At 37.4% G+C, this 24,088-nt stretch overlaps 3 protein-coding genes and 3 long non-coding RNA genes across 9 annotated transcripts in view; 3 read left to right on the top strand and 3 right to left on the bottom strand.

Moving 5' to 3' along the window:
* Positions 1 to 8,522, top strand: part of ptc (protein patched) — a 38,212-nt gene extending 29,690 nt beyond the window's left edge. For both annotated transcript variants that reach the window (XM_089845431.1, XM_089845430.1), the window contains 16 exons: positions 493 to 585; positions 957 to 1,078; positions 1,148 to 1,295; positions 1,535 to 1,834; positions 1,917 to 2,012; positions 2,087 to 2,331; positions 2,396 to 2,556; positions 2,629 to 3,081; positions 3,466 to 3,611; positions 3,694 to 4,146; positions 4,292 to 4,429; positions 4,545 to 4,687; positions 5,922 to 6,021; positions 6,116 to 6,475; positions 6,802 to 7,098; positions 7,888 to 8,522. In XM_089845431.1, coding sequence (XP_089701557.1) covers positions 493 to 585; positions 957 to 1,078; positions 1,148 to 1,295; positions 1,535 to 1,834; positions 1,917 to 2,012; positions 2,087 to 2,331; positions 2,396 to 2,556; positions 2,629 to 3,081; positions 3,466 to 3,611; positions 3,694 to 4,146; positions 4,292 to 4,429; positions 4,545 to 4,687; positions 5,922 to 6,021; positions 6,116 to 6,475; positions 6,802 to 7,092 — 3,249 coding nt within the window. In that variant the 3' untranslated portion in view covers positions 7,093 to 7,098; positions 7,888 to 8,522. The remainder of the gene's footprint in view (positions 1 to 492; positions 586 to 956; positions 1,079 to 1,147; positions 1,296 to 1,534; positions 1,835 to 1,916; positions 2,013 to 2,086; positions 2,332 to 2,395; positions 2,557 to 2,628; positions 3,082 to 3,465; positions 3,612 to 3,693; positions 4,147 to 4,291; positions 4,430 to 4,544; positions 4,688 to 5,921; positions 6,022 to 6,115; positions 6,476 to 6,801; positions 7,099 to 7,887) is intronic.
* LOC149654062 (uncharacterized) lies at positions 8,354 to 10,540 on the bottom strand. The gene is made up of 2 exons (XR_016370484.1): positions 10,497 to 10,540; positions 8,354 to 10,429 (listed from the first exon to the last, which is right to left on the bottom strand). It is a non-coding gene; the product is annotated as an uncharacterized LOC149654062 (long non-coding RNA).
* Positions 9,016 to 10,372, top strand: LOC149654063 (uncharacterized). Of its 2 annotated transcripts, none has more exons than XR_016370483.1 (3): positions 9,016 to 9,700; positions 9,821 to 9,897; positions 10,249 to 10,372. It is a non-coding gene; the product is annotated as an uncharacterized LOC149654063 (long non-coding RNA). The 2 variants fall into 2 exon arrangements; XR_016370482.1 differs by having other exon boundaries at positions 9,333 to 9,434.
* A 2,959-nt stretch (positions 10,541 to 13,499) lies between the features above and the next one.
* Positions 13,500 to 15,479, top strand: LOC149654061 (uncharacterized). 2 transcript variants are annotated; one of them, XR_016370480.1, is made up of 2 exons: positions 13,500 to 13,659; positions 15,047 to 15,479. It is a non-coding gene; the product is annotated as an uncharacterized LOC149654061 (long non-coding RNA). The 2 variants fall into 2 exon arrangements; XR_016370479.1 differs by having other exon boundaries at positions 13,500 to 13,663.
* LOC149654060 (uncharacterized) lies at positions 13,752 to 20,755 on the bottom strand. Its single transcript, XM_089845429.1, has 5 exons — positions 20,656 to 20,755; positions 20,401 to 20,572; positions 16,108 to 16,997; positions 15,706 to 16,041; positions 13,752 to 15,583 (listed from the first exon to the last, which is right to left on the bottom strand). Exons 3-5 carry the CDS (start codon positions 16,159 to 16,161, stop codon positions 15,545 to 15,547), a joined length of 429 nt encoding a protein of 142 aa, XP_089701555.1. The 5' UTR covers positions 16,162 to 16,997; positions 20,401 to 20,572; positions 20,656 to 20,755; the 3' UTR covers positions 13,752 to 15,544.
* Positions 20,756 to 23,076: 2,321 nt separating this feature from the next.
* Positions 23,077 to 23,988, bottom strand: LOC149654059 (phospholipase A and acyltransferase 3-like). The gene is made up of 2 exons (XM_089845436.1): positions 23,350 to 23,988; positions 23,077 to 23,285 (listed from the first exon to the last, which is right to left on the bottom strand). Exons 1-2 carry the CDS (start codon positions 23,845 to 23,847, stop codon positions 23,280 to 23,282), a joined length of 504 nt encoding a protein of 167 aa, XP_089701562.1. The 5' UTR covers positions 23,848 to 23,988; the 3' UTR covers positions 23,077 to 23,279.
* Between the last annotated feature and the right edge of the window lie 100 nt (positions 23,989 to 24,088).

The raw sequence follows: 24,088 nt of genomic DNA, 5'->3' as shown, positions 1-24,088 counted from the left end.
ATACCATACCGTCTATTAGCCCTTTTCATAGTAAAGTCTTCCTTAAGATATTCGGTTTCAGTTCTTTTTTGTAATCACAAATATCGTTTAACACTGTTAGGCTTAGTTTTTTTTTTTTTTTTTTTTTGTATTGCATTCCCCTTTAGCGGCATTGCATTTTAATCTTTTTCCTTTATTGTAGGTAAGCCTACGCATTTAGCTTAATTTCTTTACTTTTTAATATACTAAATTATAGTTAGGCTAAGTTTTCTTTTTCTTACGATGAATGAAGTGGAAAGAAATTATACCATGGGTGGCGCATTTCTTTTTTTTTTTTTTAAATGTAATGGGTGCGTTGTGTTGTATTATTAAGGATGCTACGTAGGCTGTATTTGTTTGTGTGTCACTAACATAATCAATTTTTTTTATTATTATTTTTAGGCTTTCTTTAAGAAGGGGTTTTTAATCGGTAATTAAGCCTAATTAATTTTGGTTTATTTTGTTTATTTATAGGCTGGAATTACAACGGGTTATCAAGAAAGACCGTGTTTGAATCCTAATGACGAGTTATGTCCAGCTTCCGCTCCAAACAAAGCTTCTGGAAAGGTACGATTTAATTTATGCACATTTTTTCAAAAAAAAAATGATTTAAATAGTTTTAAGGCTTACTTGAAATACAATAATCAATATACCTTATAAAATATTGAAAGCGAGTGAAGTTAATATGGTCTGAGCATCTTGTTTTTTATTTTTTTTAACTTTGCCAAATTTATTTAATACTTTAAATTGTTTGTAAATCTATTTAATATTTAAAATTCATTTTATAATTAAGAAAAATGATTTTAATTTAACTTTTATTTCAAAATTGGTAAAAAAATAGTGTATTTTTAAGAATAATAATTACAAATGTTGGCGTGACAAGTTTTAAATGGATCAGAATGTTTTTAATAGTTTTATTTTAATTTGACCCTCAATAGTTGCCTAACGTGGGAGCGGAATTAACTGGTGGTTGTTACGGTTTCGCCACAAATTATATGCACTGGCCGGAAGATCTAATCGTTGGTGGTGTGACGAAGAACAAAACCGGACATATAGTCAAGTATGTCCCCCTTAAATAAATTGTCATTAAGCATCAATTAAAAACGTAATTATAATTATCCTCTGATAGAGCCGAAGCCTTACAGACCGTAGTCCAGTTGATGGCCGAGAAAGAGATGTACGAATTATATCGCGATACTTATCGAGTGCATAACATGGATTGGAGTATTGAAAAATCTAGAATGATACTAGAAGCGTGGCAGAAAAGGTTCACTAAGGTAAGTTACTCTCTATAGATTTTAACGGTCCTAATCATATAACTAACTCGCAAAGTTGGCATTTAAAACGGCAAGAAGAGCGGGCTTACATACGTTAGCTTATAGGTGGTGCTCTATTAAAGTAGACATATAGACTAATGACATTATACCTAACATAAAATCGCGGAGAGTAATGGTTTTAAAGTCGCGTCTCGTCTTCAGAATTTTCTACAAATATAGTTTGTGTGTCATATTTACAGGAAGTTTTGAAGGCGACTTCAACAAGTAACGTGACGAAAAAGCACGACATTAGCGTTTTTTCTACCTCATCCTTAAGCGATGTCATGAAGGAGTTTTCCGAGATTAGTTTAAACCGGGTGATATTAGGGGCCATTTTAATGGTGGCCTACGCGTTTTTGTCTTTGAGGCATTGGGCCGATTGCGTCCAGTCTCAGAGCGGTATCGGTATAGTCGGGGTAGTTCTCGTCGGTTTGTCCATGGGAGCGGGACTTGGATTTTGCGCCATCATTGGCATTTCCTTCAACGCCTCCACAACGCAAGTAAGCGATGTTTCGTTACTGTACCCAGTATCAGACACAAGTCGATGTATAACGGTATCTAATAAGTTCGACGCGTGTTTAGATTGTACCTTTTCTGGCGCTTGGATTGGGCGTCGATGATATGTTCCTACTGGCGTATACGTACGCTAAAAACGCTAATTCCAATATTCCTTTAGAAGTAAGTTGGTCAATCTTTATGAAAACATCATCAGGAAATTTGGAATTATTAACTTACCGTTGTATCCGAAACAGGAACAAACTGGGGAGTGTTTGAAAAGGATAGGTGTTAGTATTTTGTTGACTTCGGTTAGCAACATGTGTGCCTTCTTCGCCGCGGCCATTATTCCAATTCCGGCACTTCGGGCCTTTGTCCTGCAAGTGGCTATCCTCATCCTTTTCCATATCGTAGTCACTTTGCTGGTTTTTCCGGCCGTTGTCAGTCTAGACCTCAGACGACACCACGCTCACAGAATGGATATCTTCTGTTGTTTCCACGGGTAAGTCAATAAGCTCTGGAGAGACAACAAACTGGTAGCTAACTAACCAAGTCTTTTATTACAGCGCGTGTTATCCCCTACTAGACGTCGAGTCCGGGAGGAGGAAAGACCAAGACGCGCCGAAGAAACAGACGGTGACGCACGCCTTGCCACCCGATCTGAGTCAAGTGGTGACGGTTTTGGCCACTCCGAGTGTCAGGAACGAATGTTGGGTTGATACAGCCAGTAAGTGTCAATTTCTTGAACTTCAACTTCCGAAGCGTTTTATTGTGTCCTGACCATTTCCGGTTTCTTCAGGTCGAGAAGTTAACGAAGACGAACCGGATGAAGACATCCCAGAAAATTGCTACCATCCTAAAGATAAGATTTTCAAGTTTTCGCTGACGTGGTTAGCCGCCTACTATTACGCGCCCTTACTACGGCGCAAATCGGTGAAAGTGTTGACAGTTTTGACGTTTTTGTTCGTTATGGTCGCGAGTGTCTGGGGTTTGTTACGCGTCAACGATGGTTTGGACTTGACGGACATAGTGCCGCGCGGTACCAACGAGTTCAAGTTCCTTCGCGCGCAGAGTCGTTATTTCGGTTTCTTCAATATGTTCGCGATAACGCGCGGTAATTTCGAGTACCCGACAAATCAAAAACTATTGTACGAGTACCACGAAGCCTTCACCAGGATCGACAAGATCATTAAGAACGATAACGGCGGGACTCCCGATTTCTGGTTGTCGCTCTTCAGAGATTGGCTATCTGGTAAGTGGAATTTCTTTTTGCAACGTTTATATTTTAAAATGTAATTAGGATTAGTGGTTTAACTAAGTCGCTGTAATTACTCCACCCATTTCGAGACTGCTTTAATTAAACAAGACAAACATTATTATTATTAACTGAAGGCTACAATTAAAATCTGATCTAGTTGAATTTTTGCATACTAATTAGCGAGGTAGGAGCGTTGATGACTTTTATTTTGAAACACTTTACTCATTTAAGACGATCGAACTAATGAATCGAAAGCTTTACGGGGGTATCGGTTGTACTATTTTAACTTTTAGCCAAGGACAATTTTAGTTGGTTTTCAGCCTTTAAGGGTACATCGTTGAATTTTTGGAGTCGTGAATTAACTGAAATGATTTTCAGGGCTCCAAAAAGCTTTCGACGAAGATTACTCGAAAGGCCATATAACTCGCGAGTATTGGTATCCCAATGCGTCGGACGAAGGTATCTTGGCCTACAAACTCATGGTACAAACGGGCAGAGTTGATAATCCAATCGACAAGTCATTGGTAAGTCCCCCGGAAATTATTTCGTCGCCATAATACGGGGACTAGTCGTAACCATTAAGGAACGTTTCTGGTGACTTTATAGATCGGTGTCGCGCGTCTCGTCGACTCTGACGGCGTCATCAGTCCTAAAGCTTTCTATAACTACCTCACGGCCTGGGTGTCTAACGACGCCTTAGCTTACTCAGCCTCTCAGGCAAATTTCCACCCCGAACCTCGTCAATGGACACACGTGGCCCAAGACGTGGAGCTCAAGATTCCCAAATCGCAACCGTTGATTTACGCGCAGTTGCCATTCTACCTCAACAACATGGGAAAAACGGAAGATATCACGAAAACTATCTTGGATGTTCGAGCCATTTGTGACAAGTTCGAAGAGCGAGGATTACCAAATTTTCCTTCCGGGATTCCCTTTGTTTTCTGGGAGCAATACATCGGCTTACGCTTCTACTTAATGCTAGCCCTCGTTTGCGTCCTTGCCGTCATTTTTCTAGTCATCACTATCGTCCTACTTAATCCTTGGTGCGCCTTCATCGTAGTAAGTACTCAAACCTTTTACCTTTAAATAAATTCAACATAGTTTTGCCAGAAAAGATTATAAATTTAAGCAGAAATAATTATTTTTAGTAATGAACAGTTAAGACAAATGTTTAAAAAAAAATTCTTTCTTTCATTCTTTTCAGGTCATTATTTTATCCACCATGGTAATTCAACTCTTCGGTGTCATGGGATTTTTGGGAATTAAACTTAGCGCTGTTCCCGCAGTCATTCTTATCACAGTAGTAGGAATTGGAGTAGAGTTCACCGTTCACATTACTGTCGTAAGTGTCTCATGTTAATATCTATATAGCCAATATCATCCACGCCCTCGAGAAACCAAACCACAAATACCAGCGAACGGCAACTACAAAATCTTTGGTCCTCTTGTATTTCCAGGGTTTCTTAACCAGTATTGGCAACCGCAACCATCGAATGGCCATGACCTTACAACATACATTCACCCCAGTGATCCATGGTTCGGTATCGACTTTATTGGGCGTACTTATGCTAGCATTTTCCGAATTCGATTTCATCATTCGGTGAGTTGATGTATTATTTCTTTTTTCTATTTTTAACTTACGGTAACGCTATGAGTGAGTTTTCACGAGAGTGTTGAAAGGTCAAAGATGGGTGACCCTTTGGAATGTCGCTTTGAGGGATCGCTTTGCTATGGGGGAATGCGGGACTATTTTTACTTATAACAGAAGTAGTTCAAGACGCGTTCGGTTAGCTTTGTAATAAGGGCAGATGGTGAAGAAGGAATGAATGAATAATGGCCAGTGGAGTACTTCGGTTTAGTGTACTTCTGGGTGTAAGCATCCGTTTTGGACCTATTTTTAGTTTGGCATGGTTGGCTTGGCATTATCCCTCGACCATATCCCCACTTCGTGAACTTTTAAAGTTAGAGATTGGGTGCCGGAAATACTTGTAGTCAAGATGTAAAAACTCGCCAAATTCTTTCATTTCCACACTTCACTTTTGGAGGGAAAAATCGCCTTCCTTTCAGCGATGTCTTATAGGAATTTCCCTCCTTTATGTTGGTGGAAACGAAATCGTTACCAGTGAAAAGCCCCAGGAAATTCCAGTCTTTTTAGATTTATCTGGTTATTTTTTTCTTTGCCTCCCAGACGTTTAGTGTACTGTACTGTACTGTTCTGTGTTTCATTTGAAATTCAGTTATCTACAAGATCTAGATTTTTAATACGAAATAGAAAGAAAGAAAAAAAATATGTCAGCCCAGCCGGCGAAGAATCTCAAGGATATCAAATTATTTAGCGTTTAGTGTAGCCTTTCCTTTTAATAAGCTAAGCTGCGTGGTGATTACTGGGAGATAAAATATCTGACAATTAAAGACGCGTGGCAAATTACGAGACATAGCTTTAGCATAAGTTTATAAGATATGTTCTATAAGTTTGTCACTGGTTACTGAGAGCTTGTCATGAAGTGACGTAGGTCATAGATTCTCGTACAGACTAAATTGGAAGATGGACTGAAAAACCGTGTGTAGTCTATTCTCGCGTCGTTCTCGAACTAGCTCACAGTAAGTCTTTTTTAGCATTACGAAGTATAGGAAGTGTCATACTTATGAAACATATCTTATAAACTTATGGACTTAGAAATAAAATAAAATTAATTTAATTTCTTGCTAAACTCATGATTAACATTATTAATTTATGGAAGTTTATTATTAAGTGTATAAACAAACGATGCAATATTTGTAGTTTTGTTGAAAGTTGCGCGCGTTCAACTTATATCTTTATCATTTCATTTCAGTTACTTTTTTCACGTTCTATTGGCATTCGTTGTCATTGGTCTTTTGAACGGTCTTTTATTATTGCCAGTTTTGCTCTCATTGTTGGGACCACCCGCTGAGGTAAGAATTTGTATTAGCAATAGCAAGTTAACTCGGGGACATGGTTAAGAAGAAATCTGGCAAATTTTAAACCTTAAAATCAAAAACTCTTCAGGTTGTACCGCGAGACCACGCGAATCGAATATCTACACCTTCACCGCGTCCATCTCCTCAACGACAACGGGCTTATTCTTCGCGGTCGCGAGACAGGAACAGGGAAAGGGACCGTGACCAAGATAGGGATGGTTACTCCTCCGATCGGGGCTGTGGTGGTGGACGGTCCCATTCTTCTAGCGGTTTTTCGAAGCGAATATTTCCACGGGTCAACTCGGAAATATCATTGTCTACTATATCGGAGGAACCGGCTTCGTACCATTCGTCGCACGAGATTGTCGTCTCACCGGAACTTGTACTTGAAACCACGACCATTACTGATACCGGACATGGAATAACTAGCGTTAACGCCCATACCAATGTAAGTAACTTTAGAAATTTTGATTTGCAACTTGTTTACGCGGTCTTAAAGCTCCTCGGCTATTTCTAAGTATTCTGTACCACTTCTGAACTGAAGGTCCTTTAACATGGCATATTAATCGCGCGAATCAAACGTGTCACGTGTGCATTTGATAGTTTTCGAGAAGAACTCTATTGAAGTGAAACTAAGTTAAAGTTAAAGCCCATGGTTTGATAATTTCCCGAATGTTAAACACTATCATGAGCATATATATTACGCGAGTAGTGTACCCCTAAGAAATAGTTAATTTCCAGTTTTAAAATAAGTTTATATTATCTTTGTCACAGACCGATCAAGGGTCAGGCGAAAGTAGCAATTCGTCGACTCCAGTTTACTCTGACAAGGAACGTTGCGGGTCCTCAACATCGACGTCCAGTTCAACGTCAACTAATACTTTGGCGGGTCCAGTACGGGCGGTCACTACAAAAGTAACAGCCACTGCCAAAGTTAAAGTGGAAGTTCACGCCCCGGTGCTTGATGCTGGATACAGAAGACATCGAAGGGACAGTTGCGGAAGCGGCGGAAGTAGCAATGGCCGCTCTTCTGGCGAAGGAAGGAGAAGTTCCTGCTACAGATGACAAAAGGTCAGTTTCTTATAATTACTTTTGAGTTTCCGAAGGTAAAGAGATACTTGAAGGCACCGATATTAATTTCTATTTACTTACTGATTAAATTTAATTCTTGAAGCTATGAATGATTAGTCACATAATGTGAATTTCGCGACAAAACAAGCCACTCAAGAGCTCTAGAATGTAAAATGTCACGTTAGTCTTAGAGTTTGATCTAAAGTAGGCATATCAAAACTTTACCATCAAATTTAAACCTTCAACAATATGATTAATGTGCATCATATAGAGTAATATCGGTAAATTTTGAAAGTTTTGAAGTTTTACTAGACCTAATGCAACCATAAGCATAGAATACTTCTCTTCGAGAGAAGTGTACGAGCACAAAGCGGGGTAATTGTAGTAACATGATTCTTCCCAACATCATTTTACATTTGTGGCAAGGTTACTAAACCGAATCATATACGCTATAAATAGCTCCCTCTGAGTCCCTCATCATTACTCTATTAGCGTTTAACTATTTGTCAAGGCGCATGCATGCATGCGCTTGTGCGTTTTTGTCCCACGTCAAGACAGTCAAGGTTTGTGGGTTGATTGCTGTGGATTTATAATACCAAACAGTTATAGAATTCACTCTAGCGTGGTGTCATGCCCATCCGAAGTTTGATAAGCAGTAAAGCATACAGAAGGGGTGGGGTGAGCCTGGGAAGAATCATGTTACATATCTAAAGTATTAAGAGGATACAGAGTATCATCCTTCTTCTATTATCGCCTTCTGATACAACTTAAATTTTGTATTTAAATTAGGACGAAATTTGAGACAGTGACTGGAATACTTTGTCAACGGAGAAGGGTTTTCCTCCTGGTTACTTGGCGAATAATAATTTTATAAAATACCTTAATTTATAATTGAACAATTGAAAACGGACTCATTACGTACGCTGATGAGTGAGGAGTAATATTTTTTTAAATATATTTATTTAAGCCTTATTAATGTTAATAGGCCGCGTTTCGCGATAAACTAATCAACAAAAATAAACGGAATCAAATACGGGTGATTATTTTTAAATATAGATTGAATTTATTATCATTTAGTTTCTCCCCTCAAGAAATACAGCAAAGTCCGACGCCAACTAATAGAAACTTATTAATGAAATCGGACTTTTCCGCTCAACTTTAATTTTAATATTTAGTATTTCCTGGATCCGTACCTTTTCCTAACTTAGCATATTTTACGTCTTTATAAAATAATTAAAATTTATTTATTGTGTAATATAGTTTTTTTTAAATGACGTCATGTGTAAATAACTTAGTTTAAATTTGCCTAATAGGGCTAGAATCGAAAATCATCAAACATAGTTAAAGCTTTTATTGTCTCAATTTGTATATTTCTGTATATACATTAATAAATAAATAAATATATATATAGATAAATAAATAAATGTGTCGATTTGAATCTTGTTTACTTTATTTAGTAGATGTTGTTGACGAAAGGAGCACTGTATATACTCAGGTAGGTATTTACCGAGTTGTTAAATATTTTTCCTTTGTTTTTCCTCCAAGCTGCTCAGAGTGTATAGTATCAAGAAGCAATATCTAGTTTATTAGGGAAAAGGTATAAATTCGCCACATTTCCAGCTTTATCTCCAGTCCAAACGTATAGTAGGTCCGGAGTTTATCCCCGCCTCTAAATTACAACCAGCATCTCATTGGTTCTTGAAAACACACGTCAGCGCGACGCGAATGACGAAAATTACTTATTTTGCGACTGAGGAGAGCCGAAATAGCTTTTCGATGAATTCCTATTTTGTTTTTGTTTTGTTTATTATGTTTAATTAGTAAAACAAGCGAGAGGCGTGTTACAATATATTGTATCAGAAGTATATAATACTTCTCTTCGAGAATTTTAAATGATACTTATTTGTCAAGGAGGGCCAAGAAGAAAAAAGCTTCCTCGCAGCGGTACTCTGCTTGTTCGATGACATTCTGAAGCTTCTTGTGTTTTTTTTAATGCAAAAATTCATGCTAGCTTAAGACTTTGAAGCAACGCCGTCTATATTACGTGTTGACTGCACTTGTAGTGATATTTTTTTAATTTTATCGGGCGTTAACTCGACCCTCCCACAATCTTTAATCCATCTTAAAAACTTAACTAGTAGAGTTTTTGGTGTAGGGAAAGAGTAAAAAACCGTTACCTTTATCTAAGAACCATAAATTACTATTAATAAAAAAATAAAATAACGATAAAAAAACGGACGGAGGGGTATGAAAGAAGAGGCGGGTCAGAGCGACAGAGGTAAAATGGAATTACGTATTTTTCGCCGTCCCCGTGAGCAACGTCATCAAAACGTACTGTAAGTGAGCCTATAAGATAATTTAAACTTTTAATTACGTGTTGGAGGGAGGGGATCTATACTAGGCTATGAGTCGGACTGAAGTAAATACTAACCGTTCTCCATTCCTGCTTCTAAAATTAAATCTATCCCTTATTATTAGTAACTTGAAAAATATGCTAAACATAAAGGAAAATATTACATTCACAATAGAGAATTACTAGATTTGAAAGTTGTGTTCCCGCCTAATCTAGGTGTAGATTATTAATATATGTGTATTGAGGAAGGTAAGCTCTTTCAGTTCGTAAAAGGGTCCCAAAAATTAATTTAAAAAATGTATTTCTTTATTTAGTTTGTGAAAAGACGGGCGTAAGTGTTTAATTTTGATCCTTTACATGTTCTTTCAGTAACTATCTAAAGAGATGGGGACCACGGTTTGGACGTTTCTCTTCATCCCCCCATCCTCCTGCCGCCATCATAAAAGGTAAGACCATGGACTCGATTTACATATTCCAGAGAGAATTTAGAAGGGGAGTGGAAGGCCCCCCCTTTGACTCTATTAAACGTGAGGACGCCCAAACAAGATGTCGCGTTGAGCTTTTTGGGGTAGGCGAGTTTCCGGTCACGTGTTCTAAAATCTATCTATTACAAACGCATCATACCGGAAATCGACCTGCCTAGATAACGTTTAGCAGACGACGTTGCGCTACATTCCAAACCACCCCTTCCACTCCCCTTCTAAATTCTCTCTGCATATTCTCAACTCCGCATAAGCTTTCAGTAGTAATACTTCTCAAGTAAGAAAAAGTACGTTAAAGTATTTTTACTTTTTTAGCCACATCGTATGACGTACATCTACGGTGAGGCTCTTAGTTTGACCTACCCTGTTGTTGTTGTCCTCGTCGTCGTCCCCGTCGTGCCAGTATACCCACCGTTGGCTGTATAAAAGTTTTCGTTAGTCGTTGAAGGGAAAGTGAAAGGGAGAGAATTGTGGTGAGGTGATATTTTTCGTTCGTCTACTTATGAAGGGAATTATGATAGTAAGGTTAACCTATATATACTCTCCCTTTAAATTCGTCTCACCCGTCGTCGACGTCCACAATACGATTTCACGCTTTCAATACCGCTCCCCTATTTCAACATTGAAAGAATTCGAGGGGAATTTATAATCTAGGCAAAGAAAATATATACTGATGTTATTTTTGGAATGGTCATAAGGCACCGGGATATTACAATTATTGGGTGTTTTACCGAATTCTTTCTCTTTCAACGCTTCTGGCCATAAGTTCACGTTAGAAATTGATAAGACGCCATAAGTATGCGTAGGTATAAGTTGTAAACTAAGAGTTTCTGTACGTGTATTAATTGAACGATAAATACGTAATCATTTTAGCACTGTTAAATGTAACTCAATCATCGAGGTGATAATCACTAAAACTTTCTCTTATTCTATTAAAGGTTACTTGTGTGTAATCAGTTTAGCATTGATAAAGCTAAAACTTCGTTTTTAGAATGGCCTTACGGGTAATCATTTTATCAATGTTAAGGGTAGCGCATCGAGGGACTATTCACATAAATTTCATGTACGCCTGTTAAGTACGGTACGATGTGGCTACTATTATGAGCCCAGCCCTTGGCCCATCTTGTTTAACTTTTATTTATTAGAAATTTTGTTTAATCAAATCTTTCGTGTTCAAGCATTATTATTTGCCGGTTCAAGCTAATTAATGAATATTTCTGTTTAGTTCTATCATGGAAGAACTAATTTATTAATTTATCTATATCTATATAAATCAAAGTCCTGACAGACTGACTGACTGATAATCAACGATCAGCTCAAACCGCTTGCCCTAGAAGGTTGAAAATTTTCAGGAACATTACTCGTAAGTAGTAGACGCGTACTAAGAAAGATTTTTCTTAATAAATGGCGCCCCGTAATGTAAAAAATCTTCTCTATGCAACAAAGTCCTCGCGTTTCAAGCGATTTCGCAAATATTTAGTACACTGGTTTCCTTTAACCTATAGACGGGCTGAATGGTCTTTCGGGTTCGATTTGTGGCCAACTTTTTAAATGGCGGCCACAAATTTAAAAACCCTTCTTTTTGGAATAATGTCCGCGTGAAAAGTAATAAAAAATGTCCCGACGGGCTGACGGGCAACGCCGAGTGCCTTCGCTCCTAGGGTGCTACAAAAATATTAGTCATCAGTAAAATCTACCCATTCTTTATATCATTTTGATGGAAGTTCTTATTACATTTCTTATTATGTTTATTATAATTGCAGATGTTCGGTATTGATTCAAACGTGCCTGTCAATTCTGGCGTTACTGCATTCCTTGCCGCCATATTGGTATTTCTTTCTAAGCTTTGGTCGCTTAAGAAATTGAAAGCTCAAGGTTTTTACTTCTGTTATTTTTGTATTCAAGGTTGGGTGCCACCAAATACCCTGGTTTTCCATCCTAACAACCTCGTTTTCCATCGTAGGATATTAGCATGGAAAAGCGAAGGAAATTCTAAGCCGATTAAAATTTGTTAATAATAGAAATTTTCTTATTATTTTCAGCACTTGGACTCAACACTCGGAAATTACAAGTTTATAAAAATATTCTTATTATTTTCATTATTAATCTTTTTAATAAAATCTATATAAAATATTATTTGATAAAATTATTTCTATTTATAAGCTTATTAATTATAGTTATGGCGTCAAATAATAAAAAGAATAAAAGACTTTAACCAAAGTTATAAAAATGATTACCACATTTTTGAAAAGTATTTTAATTACAAATTTTTATTAAATCAGAATGTATCAAATGGAATAGATTTCGAAATAAAATATTGAATTAATATTTATAAGTCTGCCTGATAAATTTATTTTTACTTGTAAGCTTACTAATTATATTTAGGGACTAAGGTATAGAAACTTGCTTCATACCTCTGAATTAGAGTATGATTAAAATGCTTGCTCAACATAGAAGAGCCGTCAGTCGAGTATGATGACGTGAGACCAATGACACACTCTTAATGAACAGTCAGAATAACTGAATGGACAATCATTACCTATTACCATTAACATCTGTCGTGACGTCACACACTCTATTCACTAAAAACTCGTTCGCGATTTTAAACGGGATTGGAATTTGGGGTTACTTAGGGCTATTAGTTATTATTATTATTTTATTAACGGATAATTAAGAATTAACACATTTGCCACTAGGGGCGCTGTATACGTAGTTACATATTTACTGACATCTAAAGCATGATAAATTCTGCTAGACTTTCGTGTAAGCATTATATATAGTTCATAAATTGCCGTTAGGGGCGCTGTATACGTAGTTACGTATTTACTGACATCTAAAGCATGATAAATTCTGCTAGACTTTCGTGTAAGCATTATATATAGTTCATAAATTGCCGTTAGGGGCGCTGTATACGTAGTTACGTATTTACTGACATCTAAAGCATGGTAAATTTTTGCTATGACGTCATATCCTGTAACAGCAGGGGGTAACAGTATGGAAACAGCAGGGGGTCACAGTGTGGAAACAGCAGGGGGTAACAGCAGGGGTCACAGCAGGGGGTAACAGCAGGGGGTAACAGTATGGAAACAGCAGGGGGTGACGTGTCATGACGTCATATCCGGTGACGCGTCATGACGTCATATCCGGTGACGTGTCATTACGTCATATCCGGTGACGCGACATGACGTCATATCCGGTGACGCGTCATGACGTCATATCCGGTGACGTCACCTATGACGTCAACGAGGTAAATGACTTCTGACGTCACGACAGATGTTAATGGTAAAAGGTAATGATTGTCCATTCAGTTAGGCCTAGCGTTCATTCATATATGCCTAGCATTCATTCATTTAGGCTTAGCGGTGTTCAGCTATTTGGATTTCGTGCCCGGGATATGGCGCACCCGAGTCCGCGCATAGGAGCTTTTAGCGCCCCCCGACGTTGGAAATTTGCTTAGCTGATCGTTACGAATCAGCCGGCTCATTTCGATGTTTGGAAGCCGTCGAGGTCGCTTGGAGAAACTTTTCCCGCTCAGCTGGTTCATTCGTTGCCTGGAAGCAGTCGAGGAGGTCGCTTGGAAAAATCTTTCGCGCTCAGCCGATCGTGATCCCAGCTTTCTTAGTCGATTCTTGATCGTTCCGCCATTTCTCTGATCGTTTTTCCCGAGGATGCAAGCTGAATTCGAAGCTCTTGGCGGCCATTGCTTGGCCTTGTGGTGCTTTAACAGTCCGTAAGCCTAATTTTACAATAATCCAAACTCATCTAGCCCCCCTTAAATTATTTATTTTATTTCAAGCATCTAAATTAATTAGGTAGTATTAAATGTTAGTGAATTTTATTTATTTATTGAAAATCAAGTACCACAAATAAAATTTTACAACGAGATCTTGGACAAGAGAGAATCCCTTGATAATTAGTTTAGGAGCTATTATTATAAAATATTAAACGGGCACGTAATTAATTTAGAGATATCGCGACAGATTTTCGGAAATCAAGTCCCGCCGAACACGAGAACTGTTACCATAAGCCTAGTTAAGCCGTGTACCATTTAAATTCTAGTTATTTACGGATACTGTCTGTGGGAATAGTTTTAAAATAAATAAATGGAAGGTTTTCCTAAAATTAGTTTAAGGGCTTCAATTCTTTTAGAGATATCACGACAGATTTTCGGAAATCAAGTCCCGCCGAACACGAGAACTGTTACCATAAGCCTAGTTAAGCCGTGTACCATTTAAATTCTAGTTATTTACGGATACTGTCTGTGGGAATAGTTTTAAAATAAATAAATGGAAGGTTTTCCTAAAATTAGTTTAAGGGCTTCAATTCTTTTAGAGATATCACGACAGATTTTCGGAAATCAAGTCCCGCCGAACACGAGGACGGTTGCCCTAAGCCTAATTAAGCCTTGTCCCATTTAAACTCTAGTTATTTTACGGATACTGTCTGTGGGAATAGTTTTAAAATAAATGGAATGTTTTCCTAAAATTAGTTTAGGGGTTATTATTAATTAATTTAGAGATAAAGCGACAGATTTTCGAAAATAAAGTCCCGCAGACATAATTTTAAGACACGTGGACGTTTGACCTAAGCCTAAGTTAACCCTTGTCCAATTTCAACTAGAGATTTTATTTGTGGGTTCTACCTGTGGGAATGGTTTTCAATAAATGACACGTTTTAATAAAATTAGCTAAGAAGATATTTTAAATTATTATTAAAAGGGGCAAGCAATTTAGTTTAAATAATTGTCAAGTTTTCCTAAAATTAATTTAGGGGATATTTTAAATTAATTCCATTATTAAGCTGCGTAATTTAAAATAAATAAATAGGTTTTTCTGAAATTAGTTTAGGGATGTTTTAAATTATTTTCATTATTAAGTTGCATAATAAAGGGACGGTTTTCTTAAAACTTTTTTCTATACAATTTTGGGAAATAATTAGCTAGCGAAAGTATTTAATTCAGGGTGGCAATTAGTTGGTGTAGTTCGTCTCAGTTTATAAATTTGGTAGCCATTTTTTTTAAGGACACGTTTTTCGTAAATTATTTAAATCTACGAGACTACTTTGTTAGTAGGCAATAATTTAATATGTGTTATAAATATGTTTTCATTTATAGATGTGGATGATTTTCTTGGATTTTTCTGTCGCTGGTCATTCCGAGACGTATCCTTCCAGATGTCATCCTTTGTTCGAATTGACGCAAGACGGAGCTGTTCTGGACTTGCTATGTATCATTCCTGATGGCATGCTTCGTTGGATTCACGCTACATGATGTCTTCTGGACTTGCTCTTTCTCTCAGCGCTGACTTAAAAGTTATGGAGAAAATCATCGAAGCTAGAAGACACAAAATACATCTTTTTTACTTGCAATTTTCTCATGTAACCACTTAACTTAATTTTTTTGCTTGCAAATTTTATTTGTAACTACTTATTATTTTTTTTCGCGTTCAAACTATAACTTACACAACTCTTTAATATTTTTTTGGTTCGAAATTTTTGTAAACACTTTGGTTTTTTTGTTTATTATTGAATAAATTTTGCCTTAAACCTCGTTCTTTCTTTTCTTGAATTTCTTTAGATACTAGACTTGGTTTCAATTTTTTAATGTCTGGACTTAGGGAGGTTTTTTTTGACCCCTTTTTAAGCTTTTTATCTAAAAAACAAGTGAAAAAATACATTAAAAAAGAATTTTTTAACAAAAAAAAATTTATTAAAAAAATAAAAATTTATAAAAAAAAACAATAAAATAAGCATAAAAAAGGTCAAAAAAACTACCCTAAGTGTTTTTCGACTGTTTTTGTTCCTTCCCCAATATCGAAACTTTAATTTTAAACTTAAGCTACCACCCCCAAAGTAAGCCTTGCGAGCCCAATTTAAATTTAACGAGTCCCTATTCAACTCGGGACTTATTAAATTTAAACTAAAGCCCGCTGTGGAGCCCCCAAAACCAGGAAACGTCGTCCTTAGCATGGGATTTCCAATGAAAGTCCACTCGATGATAGAAGTCCTCCACTCGATGATAGAAGTCCTCCACTCGATGATAGAAGTCCTCCACTCGATGATAGAAGTCCTCCACTCGATCATTGAAGTACTGCACTCGAGAGAATGTTCCTGCGCAAGAGAAATTCTTATTATTATTCGGAGAAAATAGCACATGCATAACTTCAAATTAAATACCTTAATATGAAAATCCACTTGAATATTCTTGCTTGATGTTCGGGCAGAAGACATTATTAATATTTGACATTAATAGCACCCGCGTAACATTAAAATAAATACCTTAGTATGGGGAAGTAAAATAATACCATAAAAACCTAAGCCTTGATTTAATAATAATAATAAAGGCTTTGTTTATTGGAACCCCGCTTAAAAATCGTGTTTACTTTCAAAGGACAAAGCGTATAAGCAACCTTCTACCTTAAACATAAATCATAAATTTATTTAGATCCTACAAAACTCCCTCAAAGAGTTGCCAAACGCTTTTCCCCTAAAAATATTTATAATTAAAATCATAAACTAGATACCTTAATACCGCAAAGGGAATCTCACCCTTAAAATCCTGATTACGTTCATTATTCTTAAAAGGGAGGGCTAGGACCAGTTTTCACCTATTCCATATTTCAGCATTTTATTCATGTCCTGGCGAAAAAAAAATCCCTAACAAGAAAAGGACACAAGCGCTTTCCTTCTAAGAATAAATATAATAATAAATAATGAACTAAATACCCCAATAATTGCCTACAATGTTTGACAGGCAGTCGAAATAGTCTAAATTGCTAATGAGATTCCCTTTAAACGGATAAAATCAAAGTGTAGACTTGAATTGAGAATGGAATTGTCCTGTTAATATTGGTAAAGTTACTATTAATAAGATTTAATTACTTCCCTGAGAGCCTAAAATGTCTAAATTGTTTTCCTAGTGAGATTCAGTTTCAACGGATAAAATCAAAGTGTAGAATGGAATTGTAATGGGTTCATTGACCTGATTAATATAGGGTGTATTTGTCAAATATTAATAATTCGTTCTAGAATCCAACAGAAATTGCTCCTTTGGAAACGGATGATAGCTAAAAAAAATAAAATTTGTTCAATTCAAACAATCTAATACAAAATTAAAATTATTATCAGCTTAAATGGCGCAAGCATTTTGAATAACATTAATTCCACTTTCAAATAAATCATTTAAACATAACTAGAAAGATAAATATTAATACGGTTTAGGGTCAGTCTTGAATATTTGTCAATTAAACAATCACTTTGAATTACTTTTAAACCGACTAAAAGATTGAATAGTCAAACCAGGAATAAACGCAATTTGATCAGATTAATTTCAAAAAATTTGATAAGATTAATTTCAAATATTTTGAATAAGTACGAAATAAAAGTGAATCACGAATACTGTGCGCCATTTTACCGCAACTCCCCAAAATAACCTTCTAAATTCTTTCAAAGAAGCCATTTAGATACGACTAACTCGCAACTACACAAATGGTGCTGTTACGGTGAAAACAAATGGGCTTGACACCCACAGGGCCGGAAATAAGAAAACTTTCATATAGAACATCTGTCCCCTACATTGACTAGAAAATTTATAGGACCTTGTCCACTAGTGTGTGCAAAAACTCTAGTAGAACCACAGTTATGAGCCTTCAAAGTTGGGTGTAATTATGGTGGGATGGGGGGGGGGGGGTAAACAGGACTATAACATAGTCAAAGGACACCCCCATATATCTAGTAGAACCACAGTTATGAGCCTTCAAAATTGGGCGTAATTATGGTGGGATAGGGGGGGGGGTAAACAGGACTATAACATAGTCAATGGACACCCCCATATATCTATTAGAACCAGAGTTATGAACCCCCAAAGTTGGGTGTAATTATTGTGCGATGGGCGAGGGGGGTAAATAGAACTATAACATAGTCAAAGGACACCCCCATATCTCTAGTAGAACCAGAGTTATGAACCCCCAAAGTTGGGTGTAATTATGGTGCGATGGGGGAGGGGGGTAAATAGAACTATAACATAGTCAAAGGACACCCCCATATATCTAGTAGAACCAGAGTTATGAATCCCCAAAGTTGGGTGTAATTATGGTGGGATGGGGGAGGGGGGTAAATAGAACTATAACATAGTCAAAGGACACCCCCATATATCTAGTAGAACCAGAGTTATGAACCCCCAAAGTTGGGTGTAATTATGGTGCGATGGGGGAGGGGGGTAAATAGAACTATAACATAGTCAAAGGACACCCCCATATATCTAGTAGAACCAGAGTTATGAATCCCCAAAGTTGGGTGTAATTATGGTGGGATGGGGGAGGGGGGTAAATAGAAGACACCCCCATATCTCTAGTAGAACCAGAGTTATGAACCCCCAAAGTTGGGTGTAATTATGGTGCGATGGGGGAGGGGTTAAATAGAACTATAACATAGTCAAAGGACACCCCCATATATCTAGTAGAACCAGAGTTATGAACCCCCAAAGTTGGGTGTAATTATGGTGGGATGGGAGAGGGGGGTAAATAGAACTATAACATAGTCAAAGGACACCCCCATATCTCTAGTAGAACCAGAGTTATGAACCCCCAAAGTTGGGTGTAATTATGGTGGGATGGGAGAGGGGTGTAAATAGAACTATAACATAGTCAAAGGACACCCCCATATATCTAGTAGAACCAGAGTTATGAACCCCCAAAGTTGGGTGTAATTATGGTGGGATGGGGGAGGGGGGTAAATAGAACTATAACATAGTCAAAGGACACCCCCATATATCTAGTAGAACCAGAGTTATGAACCCCCAAAGTTGGGTGTAATTATGGTGGGATGGGGGAGGGGGTAAATAGAACTATAACATAATCAAAGGACACCCCCATATCTCTAGTAGAACCAGAGTTATGAACCCCCAAAGTTGGGTGTAATTATGGTGGGATGGGGGAGGGGGTAAATAGAACTATAACATAGTCAAAGGACACCCCCATATATCTAGTAGAACCAGAGTTATGAACCCCCAAAGTTGGGTGTAATTATGGTGCGATGGGGGAGGGGGGTAAATAGAACTATAACATAGTCAAAGGACACCCCATATATCTAGTAGAACCAGAGTTATGAATCCCCAAAGTTGGGTGTAATTATGGTGGGATGGGGGAGGGGGGTAAATAGAACTATAACATAGTCAAAGGACACCCCCATATATCTAGTAGAACCAGAGTTATGAACCCCCAAAGTTGGGTGTAATTATGGTGGGATGGGAGAGGGGGGTAAATAGAACTATAACATAGTCAAAGGACACCCCCATATATCTAGTAGAACCAGAGTTATGAACCCCCAAAGTTGGGTGTAATTATGGTGGGATGGGGGAGGGGGTAAATAGAACTATAACATAGTCAAAGGACACCCCCATATCTCTAGTAGAACCAGAGTTATAAACCGCCAAAGTTTGGTGGAATGCTATTCCTATCGAGGGGGTATGTTTGTGAACATTTTGCTTAATTACTCGGCCCCTGGGTTTCTAATATAGTTGGATGGGGGGGGAATAGGACTATAACATACATAGGACATAGAAGGTTTAGAGTCAATCTTGAAATATGAATTAAATAAATGCAACGCGCAATTAATAAGAATAATTTCAAATACTTAGAATAAGTACGGCATAAATGTGCATCACGAATACTGTGTGCATTTTACCACAACTCCCCGAAATAAACTAAGGCTATGTTTTCTACAAACAAAGGTCTTAATTAAAGATCAATTTTCCACTTTTGTTTGCTCCTGTGGGGAATGTCGAGCTAGGGTTTAAGAGAAAACCTTACAGCTCCGAACAACATAGAGGCACATACGGCGGGGCATTATAGTTTGAGGTACTGTTTCAGTGCTGACTTAAATTGGGCAATAGATTTTAATGATACAATCTCAGGGGGAAGTGAATTCCAAATGGGGACCGATCTACGAACAAAGGAGTGTTTAAGCTGGTTTTTTACGGGCATATCGGTGGAATAATTTTCTACCATGATCCCTTGGGGCGATAGAGGGGCCATCAGAAAAATAAGTTTGATTAGGAGATTTTGAACAAGCTTAAAAGGTCAAAATATTTGCGACGCCTTGTTACGGAAGACCAACCAAGAATAGAAAGTCTTCCCTTGGTAGGTGGGAGTCTAGATGGGATTCGGGAGAGACAACCCTGGATATAGAGTAATTTCTTTCCCATATACGGCAATGTCATAACCCTCTATCTCTTACCTTAGTGATACCCCCCTCCCCTTCCCTTCCGGGGGCAAATAGTATTCTCTAGTACAAAGTTGCCCCTAACGTAGGGGATACACAGTTCACTCCCCCTCTCAACCGAAATTACTCTATTGTCTAGATACTTAATATCCATAGCGGAATGGGGGTAACGCTTAATTTCCATTCGGTTGCGATAAAACTTTGGTATTTAATCTAAATTAACCCTTAATATATAAATAAAACATTTACCTGGAAAGATCTCTGTATCCACCACTACTAAGCCTTGGTCGTAGTGTGTCAAGGAGTCCTTGACAAGGTCACAAGGACTCAAGGCGGCTCCAAAAGACATAGGATACTAAGCCTTGGTCGTAATTAACAAACGTATTTGGCACGGTTAAGCATAACTTTTCCACTTGCGACGCTGAATTTCCGATCGGTTGCGATAAAACATTGGTAATTAATGCAAAGTAACCCTTAAAATATAAATAAAATCAAAATATTTACCAGCAAATATCGGACACAAAATCACAGCATCTAGTTGTCACGGAAATCGTCCCAAAAAGAACCCAAAATGAATAAGCATATTGTGTCCAAACACTGACCGCTAGATGGCGCTGCTGAAGTTAGGCAGACTTCAAAATATGGCGGGAGCGTGCGTTTCAATTTTATTGTTTCTATTTTCTAATATAATTAATAATTGAGTTAATTATAATTTACTAATGTCTTCTAAACAGCCCAAAACACTTTTCTCCACTTTTAAAAAGCGGTAACGGAGTTTATGGATTCCTACAGCTGGAAAAACTACCCTATAAACATGTTTGTCGAAACCTGAGATCATAATAATTAAACTAATTCCTATGAAAGTTAATTCATTTTACAGGGGACCCAGTTTTACGTTGATCTAGATCAAATAAAAGTTCTGAAATGAAAAGTGTAATATCTTCCAAAATCTTTGTTAGTTTTTGGCCTAATTATTCCTGTTCTTAATTAGAAAATTAGTAAAATAGAAATAGTAGTGAAGAAAGAAGATGCTATAGGTTTAGCCGCCCCATAAATAGGGTGTCCTGTAAGAACAATCGGGTTGCAATGCACGTCAAAATGCTATCAGAAATTCCACCTAAAATGGTTCAATCGCAAGAGATGCGAGTCTTCCCTCCAATAATGACAATGGTCAATAATACCAGAAGTATATAATACTTCTCTTCGAGAGAAGTGTACCACAAAGCGGGGTTAGTGTAACGTCACTCTTCCCAACATCGGAACATTTAGAGCAAGGTTACTAAACTGAATCACATACACGATAAATAGTCCCCTCATCAATACTCTATTAGGGTTTAAATATTTGGCAAGACGCGCTTGTGCATTCTATTATCCCCTTCTGGTAGAAGAATCGATAAAAAATCACTTGATTTTCTACTTCACCCTCCCTTTAAAGGGCCCCACCGGCAGCTTGCGGGCGCGGTAGTTTTGGAAGAGGTAAAAGATGGCCTGCCGTTTGCACGTGTAAGGATAGAGACCCCGTAAGCCTCTTGTGGAGTCCTTTAAGAGAGATGAACTTTAGAAATACAGCGGGAAAATATACATGAACAGAAGTATATAATACTTCTCTTCGAGAGAAGTGTACCACAAAGCGGGGTTAGTGTAACATCACTCTTCCAAACATCGGAACATTTAGAGCAAGGTTACTAAACCGAATCACATACACGATAAATAGTTCCCTCATCATTACTCTATTAGGGTTTAAATATTTGGCAAGACGCGCTTGTGCATTCTATTATCCCCTTCTGGTAGAAGAATCGATAAAAAATCACTTGATTTTCTACTTCACCCTCCCTTTAAAGGGCCCCACCGGCAGCTTGCGGGCGCGGTAGCTTTGGAAGAGGTAAAAGATGGTCTGCAGTTTGCACGTGTAAGGATAGAGACCCCGCAAGCCTCTTGTGGAGTCCTTTAAGAGAGATGAACTTTAGAAATACAGTGGGAACTACAATATCATGGAAAATATACATGAACAGAAGTATATAATACTTCTCTTCGAGAGAAGTGTACCACAAAGCGGGGTTAGTGTAACATCACTCTTCCCAACATCGGAACATTTAGAGCAAGGTTACTAAACCGAATCACATACACGATAAATAGTTCCCTCATCATTACTCTATTAGCGTTTAAATATTTGGCAAGACGCGCTTGTGAATTTTGTCCCACGTCAAGACGAGGTTTCTGGGATGATTGCTGGGGTTTTAGTGCCAAACAACTATTGAATTCACCTTACGGTGCGATGCCCATTTGTAGTTTGATGAATGGGAAAGCAAACTAAAAGGGTGAGCCTGGGAAGAATGCCGTTACATAACTAAAGCATTTAAGAGGATACAGAGTGTCATCCTTCTTCTATTATCCCCTTCTGACATGAATTAATTTGAAAATGGTCTTGAATCACATGCAAAATGGTTTGAAATTAAGATTAAATGTTTATTGATTCAGATTTAAACTTTTTTTCAAGTTTATGTTTTCAGTGCTGGTAGACAGGCGGCGATACTATCCAGTATAGAGAGTTGTATACTATAATGAAGCGCGAAATACAAATTATTTTTCGCGCGAGACTTATCATATGAATGAATTATTTTAATTATTGCTTTTAACGCAGTGAAAAAATAATGAAACCCATGAAAGTTTATTTACAATGTTTAAGTATATCGAAGCTCATAACTTGATGTAAACTACCCTTGCATAATACAGTTATGATCTTTTGGCAAGGCTTAGAATATTGGCGCTTATTTACCACTCTTCAAAGTCCTTGTTCAGCCCTATAAATAACGGTAAAGACATGGACACAGAGTAGGGTCAAAATATTACCAGTATCCTACAAAATAGGACAGGGTTTGCTCAAAACCTAAACTGTGGGAAGGTTATAAAATAAAGTGCATACTCTTCAAACAAAAAATTTATTTTCAAGAAATATTATAACCAATATTGACTCTCAATTTTATTGAATAAAAAAGCCATATTTTGTGTAAATAATTTTATCATTTTAAGGCCTCAAAGTAGTTCTTTCAAAGGTTCTGGCAAACTGTTTAAATGAGTCTATGCTTTCAAAATATCAGGTAGAACAGGATTCAGTGCCATTTTTCCAACTACTCCTGTAAGCATAGAGAGTTCATGGTGATGTTTCTCCAAAAATTCCATAATTTTCTTCATTATTACTGCAAAGCCTTTAATAATGCTCCTGGGCATATCTTCACTTTGTTTGGACCATCCTTCACAAGCATAACGACAAGTTGTTGCCATAATCTCGCAGTTATGCTTTAGAAAGTGATACTTGATTACACGTTCCTCCAGCTTCCCTCTTGCGACTTTCAAAGCTTCTTCGTTACTTCTCAAATGATATCCACGTTTTTCAGCTTCAATTTCTTGGTTATTAATTCGAATAAGGTCAAGATTAGCCACAACTCTGATGTGTTCTTCCTTACATACTGCTTTAAATTCTTTCTTATGAAAAAGTGCGGCAAATAGTTCAACACTACCGCTAGCAAAATGAAGTCGCTTGGCTTCTTCCTTAGTTAAATGTGGAGCGTAATGTATCACTTTTCTGTTTCCAGAATAAACTGCATAGTGTATGTAAAGTCCGCGATCAACTTCTATTATATCGCCTGGTTTTGCTTGACTAATTACTAATTCTACCGGTAGAAATGGCTTCTCCATAATGAAGGTTTGGAATAATTTAAATTGTGTGTAACGTTAAGTCCAAAACACTCCCAACTTTGTGAAACCGAAACCAAAACTAATCCCTAATAAAAATTCCCAACCAGGGATGCCAGATTGAAAACCTTCAACCCGCCAAAATCAAATTGGAAACAAGCCCAAAAAACCGCCAATCGGTATTTCAAAAAGAAGCCCAAAAACTGCCTAAGATCTAGGCTATCCAGCCCAAAAACCAGCCAAA

Source organism: Phalangium opilio, unplaced genomic scaffold (genome assembly GCF_054372755.1).
Source record: "Phalangium opilio isolate 3A_F unplaced genomic scaffold, DU_Popi_V2 ptg000079l_1, whole genome shotgun sequence".
Taxonomy (NCBI): domain Eukaryota; kingdom Metazoa; phylum Arthropoda; class Arachnida; order Opiliones; family Phalangiidae; genus Phalangium; species Phalangium opilio.
Note: the sequence above shows the minus strand (reverse complement) of the source record. Positions and strands in the feature narration are given on the sequence as shown.

Coding starts and splice junctions, on each gene's coding strand:
- LOC149654060 (XM_089845429.1), bottom strand. CDS start 16,161: ATGTCTTCTGCCCGAACATCAAGCAAGAATATTCAAGTGGATTTTCAT. Junction 16,042..16,107: donor AAGTGGATTTTCATATTAAG/GTATTTAATTTG, acceptor TCTCTTGCGCAG/GAACATTCTCTCGAGTGCAG. Junction 15,584..15,705: donor ACAGTCGAAAAACACTTAGG/GTAGTTTTTTTG, acceptor CTTGTTTTTTAG/ATAAAAAGCTTAAAAAGGGG.
- LOC149654059 (XM_089845436.1), bottom strand. CDS start 23,847: ATGGAGAAGCCATTTCTACCGGTAGAATTAGTAATTAGTCAAGCAAAA.